Here is a 13,800-nt window from a genome sequence, read left to right as displayed (position 1 = left end):
GTTTTGGACACAGCAAATCGGTTCTTTTTCTTTTATAGCAAATAGTTTTTCACTTTTTCCAGTAAGCTGGTTCTTAAAATGAAATGAAAGCTCTTTATAGCTTTCGGAGACTATCGGGCCCTAAATATTAATTAAAAGGACTACAAAACCGGCCAAGTGCGTGTCGGGTAACGCATAAAGGAGCGTTCCGTATATGGGAGTTGAAGTAAGAAAACAGAGAAGCGAGCCATGCGTTGGACCTTCCGAAAGCGCGCGGAACAATGAAAAAAAAAACCTACAAAAACATCCAAAAAAAAAGCTACTTCTAGAAGATGTTGATACAATTCCTCGCCAGTGTGCCTGTGACCACGAGTATGCGATTAAGTTCCGTTAAAAACAAAGCAGATTCAGCCATACTTACACGTTTACAACTCCAGGAAATTCAACACGCATTGTCGTATCGCATTATGAAATAATCCAAAATTAGCTTCACCAATTAATTCAACATGGATCAACAGAATTTTAACAGCCGTGACTTCAAAGTCTGCGTAAAACGGAACGCACCGATTGCCAGAGAGATTGATTTATTGAATGAAACTCTGGCAATTACCTAACGGTCGGCTTTGAATCAAACTTCGAACATGTTACGGTATGCTAAATCACGTCGAATGTCCACGTTTTAACCATTTCAGACGTTTATGATACTTTTTGATTTAAATTAAAAATGAACAATTTGTTATCCACGTGGAATTTAATTTTCGTTTCTGTCAGTCGAGACTGGAACTGGAACTAGTTCGCCTAGGCGTTTCTCAGTAAATTCGACAAGTATTTACAGACTTGCAAACGGTTATGACGGAACTATAGGGGATTCGTTTTAGTTGATATTCTAGCTACGGAACCCTTTAAATTTAAGTACATATGTATATGTTTATTGATATCTTAAATATCTGTGTAGCCGTCAAGAGACCTTCCATTCCATTGTACTTTGAAAAATAAATGCGTTTGTCTTGGAAAGTTTCGATTTGCGAACAGCTAATGTAAATGTAAGGATACTCTTCGACCCGTTGAGATCTTTTGTGCAATTGCCCCACTGCATCTTATCAAGAGCTTAACACTATTTCCATGTAAAATGATAGAGCTCATTGGTACTGCTTTGAATTCCTTTGAATCTAGGTAGCCACACACGCGTATTCGGGAAACGAGATAATCACAAGATCTAGAGACGATATAGAGATCAGAACTAGATTTACAATAGATATCGACTAGATGTGACTTGGATATCTAAGTCATAACTTGTCGAAATCGTTCTAGATAGTAGAAGAGCCGGCCGCAAATTTTCTAACCGACTTGATACCACGATGAAATACATAATGGGAAGCCATAAAAGTGATGCTAAGTCCGAATTCGATAGTCTGCCACGGCGGAACTTGCCGAAAGTACGAAAAAGAAGGCCACTTCCGGTGCGAAAAAAGGGGGCTGATTTAACCCATCTGATACCGAAATAATAATTATGGCAGCAGTTAGAAATTTACATGTAGACACATAAAAGCGAAGTCTGCCAGTATTTTTTTAGCCGGAAGTGCTTGGCAGACGCTCTCAAAGGTGGCCAACGGGACCCCTAATTTAACCCATCTGATACCACCATGAAACCAATTCCAGTCGGTAGGTATGAACACTCATGTCAGGAATATATAAGTCTGCCAAGGCTATTCCTGCCGAAACACCTTGGCAGACGAGATTATGTAAGCAAGGTCGGCATCGGTTACCCTACACTAACCCATCTGATACCACCATGAAACCAATTCCAGTCAGTAGGTACGAACCCCCATTTTAGGAATATAGAAGTCTGCCAAGGTTTTTCCTGCCGAAACACCTTGGCAGACGAGATTATAAGCAAGATGACCATCGGTTACCGTACACTAACCCATCTGATACCGCCATGAAACCAATTCCAGTCGGTAGGTATGAACCCTCATTTCAGGAATATATAAGTCTGCCAAGGCTTTTCCTGCCGTAACACCGTGGCAGACGAGATTATGTAAGCAAGGTCGGCATCGGTTACCCTACACTAACCCATCTGATACCACCATGAAACCAATTCCAGTCGGTAGGTATGAACCCCCATTTTAGAAATATATAAGTCTGCCAAGGTTTTTCCTGCCGAAACACCTTGGCAGACGAGATTATAAGCAAGATGACCATCGGTTACCGTACACTAACCCATCTGATACCACCATGAAACCAATTCTAGTCGGTAGGTATGAACCCTCATTTCAGGAATTTATAAGTCTGCCAAGGCCTTTCCTGCCGAAACACCTTGACAGACGAGATTATGTAAGCAGCATCCGCATCCGAGGGATCCGTATTTTGGAATTATACAGATTACGGACATTATTAATAGCTGTAAGCTTATTTATTACTTTATGATTATACATATTTGTATATTATTATGTTATTAATAAAATATATTTATAATTTATTAAACCTAAACTTAATACATTGGGAATTCATTACCTGCTTACGGCAGTAGTAGGGATTAGTGGGTGAGTTCTGGCTCACTGAGCCAGGCCAACAGTCCCTCCCCCTTTTTTCCCTTGTTGAGGCCCTGCAACCTTGCCTTGAACCCAAACTAATGTCATTGTAGCTCGAATCTAACCTAATCTATTTTTATTGCTTTTAAAATATTTCAATTATCTACTTTTGCAAAGTTAAATGTTGTAATCTCTATTTCGCAAAATGGAATTTTAATGTGACTTTAATGTATGTGCAGTCTACTTAGTAATTGGGTTTAAAGATATAAAAACACACATTTTATTTCCTATCCTAAGTATCCTATCCTAAGTTTATTCAAATAATATTCTGAACATATATAGTAACATCATTACCTATTCTGTGCACAGTGGAGAAAACGAATTAAATCATGCAATTTGATTTTGCTATTTTTAAATAAAGAGTAACCAAACAGTATTTTCCACAGTTGTTGGTAATGATACCATCTCTTACAATTTCTCTTCATGAACATTTTATGATACCTAACTTTCCAGTTTTCGCCCGAATTAATCAAAAAATTCACCAACACCATTTACACCAACCAAATAGAAAACGGATCCGTGTCCGAATTCGCGATCTCGAGTCCGGGTCCGCGTCCGGGTCCAGGTTCAGGTAGAAGTCGAATTCAAAATCTTGCTTGTTTTGCCAGTGGGGTAACTTGCTTAACAATCAATTAGAAAAAGACAAGTCGTCGAGGAGTTCCGTTCTGATCACCATCAGCAATACCACTTTATCAAATGCCACTGTTCTTAATGTAAATCCTTGTTTGCCTGATGAAAATACAAAAGTCACTATACAATGCCATTCAGATTTGTAGAGTTCCCTCGATTCCTTATGTATCCCATCATTAGAACGTGAGCTTGACGAAAATGTGACTTAAAAACCTAACGTGCTTAACAAACATAACGAAGAGGACAAATCCCCAAACATGAGCTATGCGTCGTTGAAGAGTTCCATTCTGATCATCATCAGCAGTTTCACTTCATCAAATGTCACAATTTTGAATGTAAATGCTTGGTTTGTTTATAAAAACACCAGTATCACTATATGTTAGCTAGCTAGCTAGAAGAAGCGGCACCCCCTTATTTTGTTACATTTATTATGTTGACAAAATACACCAAGTTTGTAATCTTATCTTAACTACAAGGGGGTGCTCAAACACTTAGAAATTTTCAAATTGTATGAAATCCACAAAAATTAAGTTACTATTTTTTAGATTTTTATGTAAGTAGTAGTTTTCACATTATTTGAAAGTGTGATTTAAAAGATATTATTTTGAAAGAAAATGTTTTTCTACTTCAAAACTTATACATCACATGTGCAAATAGTGTGAAACCAGATATTTAAATAAAATTCTGAATAATACTCTTTTTTTTGGGTTTCAAACAACATACAAAATTTCAACGTGGTGAAGCACCCCCTTGTAGTTGAGATAAATTACGAATCTTGGTGTATTTTATCAACATAATAAGTGTAACTAAATAAGGGGGTGCCCCTTAGGAAAAAAAAATGTTTTTTGAACCACCCTGACATATAGTGATACTGGTGTTTTTATAAACAAACCAAGCATTTACATTCAAAATTGTGACATTTAATGACGTGAAACTGCTGATGATGATCAGAATGGAACTCTTCAACGACGCATAGCTCATGTTTGGGGATTTGTCCTCTTCGTTATGTTTGTTAAGCACGTTAGGTTTTTAAGTCACATTTTCGTCAAGCTCAAGTTCTAATGATGGGATACATAAGGAATCGAGGGAACTCTACAAATCTGAATGGCATTGTATAGTGACTTTTGTATTTTCATCAGGCTAACAAGGATTTACATTAAGAACAGTGGCATTTGATAAAGTGGTATTGCTGATGGTGATCAGAACGGAACTCCTCGACGACTTGTCTTTTTCTAATTGATTGTTAAGCAAGTTACCCCACTGGCAAAACAAGCAAGATTTTGAATTCGACTTCTACCTGAACCTGGACCCGGACGCGGACCCGGACTCGAGATCGCGAATTCGGACACGGATCCGTTTTCTATTTGATTGGTGTAAATGGTGTTGGTGAATTTTTTGATTAATTCGGGCGAAAACTGGAAAGTTAGGTATCATAAAATGTTCATGAAGAGAAATTGTAAGAGATGGTATCATTACCAACAACTGTGGAAAATACTGTTTGGTTACTCTTTATTTAAAAATAGCAAAATCAAATTGCATGATTTAATTCGTTTTCTCCACTGTGCACAGAATAGGTAATGATGTTACTATATATGTTCAGAATATTATTTGAATAAACTTAGGATAGGATACTTAGGATAGGAAATAAAATGTGTGTTTTTATATCTTTAAACCCAATTACTAAGTAGACTGCACATACATTAAAGTCACATTAAAATTCCATTTTGCGAAATAGAGATTACAACATTTAACTTTGCAAAAGTAGATAATTGAAATATTTTAAAAGCAATAAAAATAGATTAGGTTAGATTCGAGCTACAATGACATTAGTTTGGGTTCAAGGCAAGGTTGCAGGGCCTCAACAAGGGAAAAAAGGGGGAGGGACTGTTGGCCTGGCTCAGTGAGCCAGAACTCACCCACTAATCCCTACTACTGCCGTAAGCAGGTAATGAATTCCCAATGTATTAAGTTTAGGTTTAATAAATTATAAATATATTTTATTAATAACATAATAATATACAAATATGTATAATCATAAAGTAATAAATAAGCTTACAGCTATTAATAATGTCCGTAATCTGTATAATTCCAAAATACGGATCCCTCGGATGCGGATGCTGCTTACATAATCTCGTCTGTCAAGGTGTTTCGGCAGGAAAGGCCTTGGCAGACTTATAAATTCCTGAAATGAGGGTTCATACCTACCGACTAGAATTGGTTTCATGGTGGTATCAGATGGGTTAGTGTACGGTAACCGATGGTCATCTTGCTTATAATCTCGTCTGCCAAGGTGTTTCGGCAGGAAAAACCTTGGCAGATTTATATATTTCTAAAATGGGGGTTCATACCTACCGACTGGAATTGGTTTCATGGTGGTATCAGATGGGTTAGTGTAGGGTAACCGATGCCGACCTTGCTTACATAATCTCGTCTGCCACGGTGTTACGGCAGGAAAAGCCTTGGCAGACTTATATATTCCTGAAATGAGGGTTCATATCTACCGACTGGAATTGGTTTCATGGCGGTATCAGATGGGTTAGTGTACGGTAACCGATGGTCATCTTGCTTATAATCTCGTCTGCCAAGGTGTTTCGGCAGGAAAAACCTTGGCAGACTTCTATATTCCTAAAATGGGGGTTCGTACCTACTGACTGGAATTGGTTTCATGGTGGTATCAGATGGGTTAGTGTAGGGTAACCGATGCCGACCCTGCTTACATAATCTCGTCTGCCAAGGTGTTTCGGCAGGAATAGCCTTGGCAGACTTATATATTCCTGACATGAGTGTTCATACCTACCGACTGGAATTGGTTTCATGGTGGTATCAGATGGGTTAAATTAGGGGTCCCGTTGGCCACCTTTGAGAGCGTCTGCCAAGCACTTCCGGCTAAAAAAATACTGGCAGACTTCGCTTTTATGTGTCTACATGTAAATTTCTAACTGCTGCCATAATTATTATTTCGGTATCAGATGGGTTAAATCAGCCCCCTTTTTTCGCACCGGAAGTGGCCTTCTTTTTCGTACTTTCGGCAAGTTCCGCCGTGGCAGACTATCGAATTCGGACTTAGCATCACTTTTATGGTTTCCCATTGTGTATTTCATCGTGGTATCAAGTCGGTTAGAAAATTTGCGGCCGGCTCTTCTACTATAGAGGACCTCCAAAATCGCGGAAACGTCAAATTTGACATATCTAACAAACAAATGACTATATCTTCTCGATATCGTATCTTATTCATCTCTAGATGATCTCTAGTGTTAAAGTTAGAATAGGGCCGACAGTGAAAGTAGGTATGTACCTAATGGGGATGTTGACCTACAGGTAAATTCAGCTTTTTAGGTAGGTATATTCGAACTGTCAAAAGTTGTATTTATAAAATTACTTACACTGCAATTCTTGCGATTTATCTGATAGAAAATATATGATTTAATTTTTAACAAGCTTAGAATAAGTTTAAAAGTGGAAAAATTACTGTCTTGGGTATTTTGGGTGAGAAATTATATACATTGCGTCTAAAAGTGACTACGGTTTTCCAAATACTTCTAGTTCTTTATTTAATGCAAAGGAAATTATAATTGATTAATAACTAGTACGACGTAGTAGACGTAGAGTAGACGAAAGTTTGGAAAGGTTAATCGTTGTTGGTAATACTGATGGCAAAAGGTCACGGGGCCGTTCACCAGCACGATGGACTGACCAACTCAAAGGCGAGGAACCATCTCAGAAATTCTATGACGTGGTGAGGAAAGCGATGGACCGGAATCGATGGCGAGAGTGTGTTCGTGCCCGAACAAAACCCACCAACCACGATCATCAGTCATGATGGATGCGACCAAGAAGAATAACTAGTACAGTTACAATTACAGTAAGTACATTTAACATTCATATTCATTTTCTGTCTGGCAAAAGCTTGTCAGCGTTAGCGCAATAGACAGAAGACGAAACTGTAGGTAACTATACACAATTATAACATAATTATTATTTAAGTAAATATATATTATTTCCAAATATACAAATCATTTATTTACATACAATATATATACAGGGGCACAACTAAACGAAATTAATAACTAGATTAAATCTAAAATAGGCCCCTGAGGCATTGTACCAAGGATGCTGGCGGCATTTCCCCGCTGTATCGCAATACTGATACGTTGTGCGAGGTAGCCGCCAGCTCTTCGGTCACCAGTTACGTCAACCAGACGCTTCGCGATTTCTGCGAACAACTTATGCGCGCTGGGACCCCATGGACCTAGAGTTTCAACTCCTATTATTTCCAAGTTTCTTTGTACCCCACTCCTAGACATACATCATTACATACATTCACCCCTGTTATTATCTACAACATTAAAGCAGTTTCGTAGTAAACGAACCCATTTCCATAAATTGCGGTATTTCGGCATAGCTGATGGAAAAAACCGCATTTTCGGTAGAAGTTAAGATATTTTGGTCGTAAATTAGACCCGCATGCTGCTGGTCTAATTTATGACCTACCTATGGTTGTCTATTAGACACATATACGATACTATGTCACATGAAAGAAAATTATGTTTTAGGCAAATTTACCTAGGGCCACTTGCACCATTCCACTAACCCGGGGTTAAATGATTAAACCTGGAGTTACCATGGTTACCAGTACAATTTGACACAGAGTTAACGGTTTAACCGCATAACCCCGTGTTAGTGGAATGGTGCAAGTGGGCCCTAGTGATTTAAACAAATTAAGGCTGATTTAGACGGCGCGCGAACTCGTAGGCGATTTTAGTTACATAGCGGCTTGTTGGTTGCGTCTCCAATTCAACCGACCGATCAAAACCCACAATGTAATGAAACTCGCATGCGAGTTCTCGCATCGTCTTGATGAGCCCTTAGCTGTAGGTACTTTATATTAAACTTTACAGTGCACGTGTAGATATCTAGTCTGTATCTTTGGGTAGTTACACTCTTTAGCCTTTAACTTCAGGTTCACACGAAATACAATGAGTAAAGTTAGACAGCTCTTTTTAAAACAGGCAAATTGGCCGAGTAGGCAGCGTTTTGGAATAAATTTATGAGAGCAGTGGCGACGTGATATTAACTGTCTAACCAACCAGTCAAAGTCTTGAGGAAATTAAGAGCAAATCTTTTTGCAAAGCCCTCAACTTTCATTGCCTTTGAGAATTTCCTTTATTTTATTTTCTGCACAAAAAACATTTGTGACATCTTATTATTTGTCCATTTATTTAACATAATAAAAGGTATCTTTCTAAGAAGGTCTAACGGTTGACTTAATAAAAGCCGAGTAGCGAATAAAGAGGAAGCAGATAATATTCAGGCCGCCCGTTTCTCGAGGCTTAATTTATACGGTTTTTTGGGAAAGTTTCCTGTTTCTTGCCTTTTCGGGGGAAATGAATCAGGGACCTTTAGGTTTTGCCAATAGGTAGGTAGTTTTCATAGCCGATTCTCGAATTCTTTCTTCGAATTTCCGAGGCCCGATTTCTCGTGTAATTTCCAAATTCCAATCAAACTGGATTTTCGTATATTAAAGGTAGCCATTTATTATTTTCTAAAGAGTAAAATTAAATGCCAAGCGTTCGTAACTTTTACAAGTTTAAAGCTGTATATAATGTTAAGGAAACTGGGCTATTAATACAAGGTCGAACATAAATTAAACTATCAGTCGTGGCTAATATTGAAAAGCGATACCATTCAGAAAAAAATATTCCTTATTAAATAACTCATACATGGGAAATTTTCACGATGTTAACACATTTTTATTTACGAAAACGGGACTTAAACTCGTATAATTAAGTTTTTAAATCTCCAGACCTTTAGCGGACATCATTGTGCCCGTGGTCTCGGAGATGACTGGCTAAAGTAGATATTAATAATCAATGATAAACAAGACTAGGTAACTAAAATATATTGAAAGAAAGAAAGAAAGAAAATACATTTATGTACGTCAACCAAACAGTTAAATTACAAATATATAGACACATAGACGTTAAAAAAATAGAAATAAAAATGGTTTTTCACCAAATAACTTTTAAATCACACTTTCAAATAATATGTAAACTACTACTTACATAAAACGCAAAAAAAAAAAATAGTTTTTTTTGGATTTCATACAACTTTGAAAAATTTCAAAGTGTTTGAGCACCCCCTTGTAGTTGAGATAAGATTACAAAACTTGGCACATTTAGTAAACAGAACAAGTGTAACAAAATGAGAGGGTGCCGCTTCTTCTAGCTAGAGTTTGAATTTTTCCCATACAAACGTGAACCACCTTAATGTTGATGTCAATTTTAGCAAGTCTTCTCCTAGACCACGGGGATTGAAGGTAATTTTAAAACTGAATTAGGTATACATGATTAAGTTTCGTTTTCGTAAATAATAATCTATCATTCGCTATCCTAGATGCCGATTTCTTACAAATCCATATAATTTTAATCTCATTTTGTTATAATTAGCTCGTGCATGTTGCTTATACACTCCACACTGGTGCAAGCGAGATGCACTGCAAATACATAACAATAACAGATTTTAAGTTTTAATGTCGCTCATAGCCTGGTAACCTAATTCACATACATTCGGTATACTCACATAACTTGGCGAATTGTCAATGTCCCATTTTTGCGGGTTACTTCCTTTGCCTGCATTTCAACAGGAAAGAACTGTATTAACTATTGCAGTGTAGTATTATGACGATACATAGAATTATAATACTTATATATATGTACAAATACAATAATGGTTAGCGTGTCTATCTATAGGGGCATTTCACGCCAAGCGGGCAGCGAAAAAAGTGTCAGGTCATAGAATTTGCTGAAATTTGGAATAATTATACTACTCGATATTCTAAAAATACGCATTCTTTTAGTTTTTTTTTATTTGGCACCGTTTCCGGTTTGGAAGCATTTAAAAAATGGACGAAAATTAAGGAGAGCATTTTACAAAAGCTGATGCAGCTATTATTGAATAAACTGAAAAATAAGTTTAATATTGGTTTGTATACAATTTTAATTGCTTTATCTTGCAGTTATAACAATTTTGATATTTTTTTATTTTTTCATACAAAAAACCGGAAATGAAAATTTCAAGTCAAATTTATATAAAGTTCGGTATTTTTGAAAATTTTTATTTTTGCCTCAAAATGTAGCTTATAGTCCATCAAAAATACATGGAAAGTTTGAGAGTGGGATCTGCATTAGTTTCGGAGATACATGAACTAAAGTGCAAACGTGCCGGTCGGAGCGTCGTACTGGCGATTCCTTAGTTACCCAGTCAAATAAAGGTTTTGTCCCTGGAATGACAAATAATAAGCTGGAAACTCGTATAACCACACCTTCGTTTCGGCGGTCTTTAAATTACGATAAAAGTCATAGAAAACCTCCTGTTCGCGCCGGAGTTTATTCAAGGTCAAAGGTCACAAAAATTGCTTTATCACAAATATCAAGGTTTCTATACCTTCAAAGATGTTTACACATAAATGCAGATTGTAGAGCATACAATTTGAGACAAATCATGTTCAGGGCATTTTTCCCGATCCTCAACCGTTTTGTAGGAATTGTCGGATATAGACGGCATAGAACGCGTAGCGGTCAGCCATACGCTCCGTAATGCAAGTTCACCGTGAATTCCGGTTAATAATAACTTCTATAAAGTTATTTATTTCACAAGATGCTATTTACGGATCATATGCTGATTTTAGAACAAAAGTTGTCTCTCCTGTGGACAATAGTTAACAGCTTGTGTGATTTGATTTGATTTTGATGAAGCTTTTATCGCGGACTGTACTTTTTTTCAGTTATCTGCTCAATTCTGCGAATATATTTTATGGCCATGATGATGGGCTGATGTCATTATATATTCTTATTTATACATTAAAAACGACCAGCTTCGCACGGGTTAATAAAATTATACACAAACCGTCCTCTTGAATCACTCTGTCTATTTAAAATACACAGGGACAAACAACGGGAAGCGACTTTATTTTAACCTATGTAGTAATGTCATTAAAATATTGCATTGTCATTGGTTTTTCATAAATATGCCAAATTTTAACTCAATGTAAAACCAACAAATAGTCAACGTTTGCAAATGTTGAAGACAGATCGAAAAGATACATATTTCCATCGCCAGTTAAATAAAATATTGTGGAAATGTTTACTTGTATTATTTGTACTTCAACTTTACCTCTTTTCTGTGGACACTAGAGGCAACAAACCCTAATTTTCTAATTAATCCTAATGAAGGGGTACTTCTATTAGCCTATTTCATTTATATATATTTATTTTATTTTTTTATTTTTTTTTATTTAGGGGTATTAGCCTATTTCATAAAATGAATGCATAAATGCACAAAAGCTGTTAACTATTGTCCACAGAAGAGACAACTTTTGTTCTAAAATCAGCGTATGATCCGTAAATAGCATCTTATGAAATAAATAACTTCATAGAAGTTATTATTCACCGGAATTCACGGTGAACTTGCATTACGGAGCGTATGGCTGACCGCTACGCGTTCTATGCCGTCTAGGCGTCTATATCCGACAATTCCTACAAAACGGTTGAGGATCTGAAAAAATGCCCGAAATATGACTTGTCACAAATTGTATGCTCTACAATCTTCATTTATATAAAAACATAATTGGAGGTATAGAAACCTTGATATTCGTGATAAAGCAATTTTTGTGACCTTTGACCTTGAATAAACTCCGGCGCGAACACGAGGTTTTCTATGACTTTTATCGTAATTTAAAGACCGCTGAAACGAAGGTGTGGTTATACGAGTTTCCAGCTTATTATTTGTCATTCCAGGGACAAAACCTTTATTTGACTGGGTAACTAAGGAATCGCCAGTACGACGCTCCGACCGGCACGTTTGCACTTTAGTTCATGTATCTCCGAAACTAATGCAGATCCCACTCTCAAACTTTCCATGTATTTTTGATGGACTATAAGCTACATTTTGAGGCAAAAATAAAAATTTTCAAAAATACCGAACTTTATATAAATTTGACTTGAAATTTTCATTTCCGGTTTTTTGTATGAAAAAATAAAAAAATATCAAAATTGTTATAACTGCAAGATAAAGCAATTAAAATTGTATACAAACCAATATTAAACTTATTTTTCAGTTTATTCAATAATAGCTGCATCAGCTTTTGTAAAATGCTCTCCTCAATTTTCGTCCATTTTTTAAACGCTTCCAAACCGGAAACGGTGCCAAATAAAAAAAAAATAAAAGAATGCGTATTTTTAGAATATCGAGTAGTATAATTATTCCAAATTTCAGCAAATTCTATGACCTGACACTTTTTTCGCTGCCCGCTTGGCGTGAAATGCCCCTATATTGAAAAATATCGTGTACGTAAATACTGTCTTGCTGTTCATTTTTTAACTACCTAACCATTCCCTCTTTAATTAATTAGTTATCATAATTATAATACAGATTTCTGCAGGTTATTATTAGTAAAGTAACTGTCATACGCGCCTAGTCCCCGACAAAGTAAACCTTTTTGTAGAATGCACCTCTAACCTATTTGTTACTTCTATTTATTAATGCTTTCCTTTTTCCCCAGGTCTTGCCGTCCCGTTCGTAGAGCTGACAGTAGCTCACGCCTCCGTGCTGACGATCCTGGCCATCAGCTTCGAGCGCTACTACGCCATCTGCGAGCCACTCCGTGCGGGCTACGTCTGCACCAAGACCCGAGCCACGCTTATCTGCGCTCTGGCTTGGTTCTTCGCAGCTCTGTTCACTAGGTATACAACCAAAGGCCTTCACGGTAGCGGCTCAATGCTGACAGCCATCAACTTCGAGCGCTACTACTAGTACGTGTGTAGGTACTAAGGCTCGAGTCTGCGGTCTGGCTTGGTTCTTTGCCGCTCTGTTCACTAGGTATACAACCAAAGGCCTTCACGGTAGCGGCTCAATGCTGACAGCCATCAACTTCGAGCGCTACTACGTGTATACTAAGGCCCGAGCAAAGCTGATCTGGGCTCTGGTTTGGTTCTTCGCAGCTCTGTTTATTAGGTATACATTAGTAGGTACATTACCCACAGGCCACAGGCTGAAGCCGATGGTAGCGACTCAGTGATGACTATATTAGAAGAAAGATCATCTTGAAGCGCTACTGTTTGCCATTTTACAAAGACCCGAGCCAAGCTCATCTGCACATTGGCTTGGTTCTTCTCGGCTCTGTTTACTAGGTATCTTTAAATGTAATGACGTTTTCAGCCAAAAAGTCGAAGTGGTGTCGGTTGTCGATAAGGTTGATTTCAATTTGAAGCTATATGGAAATAGTGCCTTATTAACAACCGACAATAAGTATCCTTTTGGTTGAAAATGGCACTTTTCATGATAGGTAGCGTTCTATACGGCCTCGTACGGTCGAGTTCAGAAAAATGTTTAGAATCCAACGTACCAAAAATATATTTACATGACTTATTGTCCGTGTATTAGAGGCGTGTTAATATATTTCTGGAACTTTGGCTTGTAAAGATGTGAACTTGACTGTACATTATGCGATAACTAGTTTGTCAGTTATCACAACGTTAGCCACATTATTTGGCGCTACTTTACGTAGGCTTAGTATTCCTTTGTCTATTTTATTAGGTTTCCT

At 37.2% G+C, this 13,800-nt stretch overlaps 1 protein-coding gene across 1 annotated transcript in view; it reads left to right on the top strand.

Moving 5' to 3' along the window:
* The window catches only part of LOC134675172 (thyrotropin-releasing hormone receptor-like), a 150,255-nt gene that overhangs the window by 77,816 nt on the left and 58,639 nt on the right, over nucleotides 1-13,800 (top strand). The window contains exon 3 of the mRNA XM_063533365.1: nucleotides 12,760-12,940. Within this exon, the coding sequence (XP_063389435.1) occupies nucleotides 12,760-12,940 (181 nt within the window). The remainder of the gene's footprint in view (nucleotides 1-12,759; nucleotides 12,941-13,800) is intronic.

The sequence above is a fragment of the Cydia fagiglandana genome, chromosome 21 (assembly GCF_963556715.1).
Source record: "Cydia fagiglandana chromosome 21, ilCydFagi1.1, whole genome shotgun sequence".
Taxonomy (NCBI): domain Eukaryota; kingdom Metazoa; phylum Arthropoda; class Insecta; order Lepidoptera; family Tortricidae; genus Cydia; species Cydia fagiglandana.
Note: the sequence above shows the minus strand (reverse complement) of the source record. Positions and strands in the feature narration are given on the sequence as shown.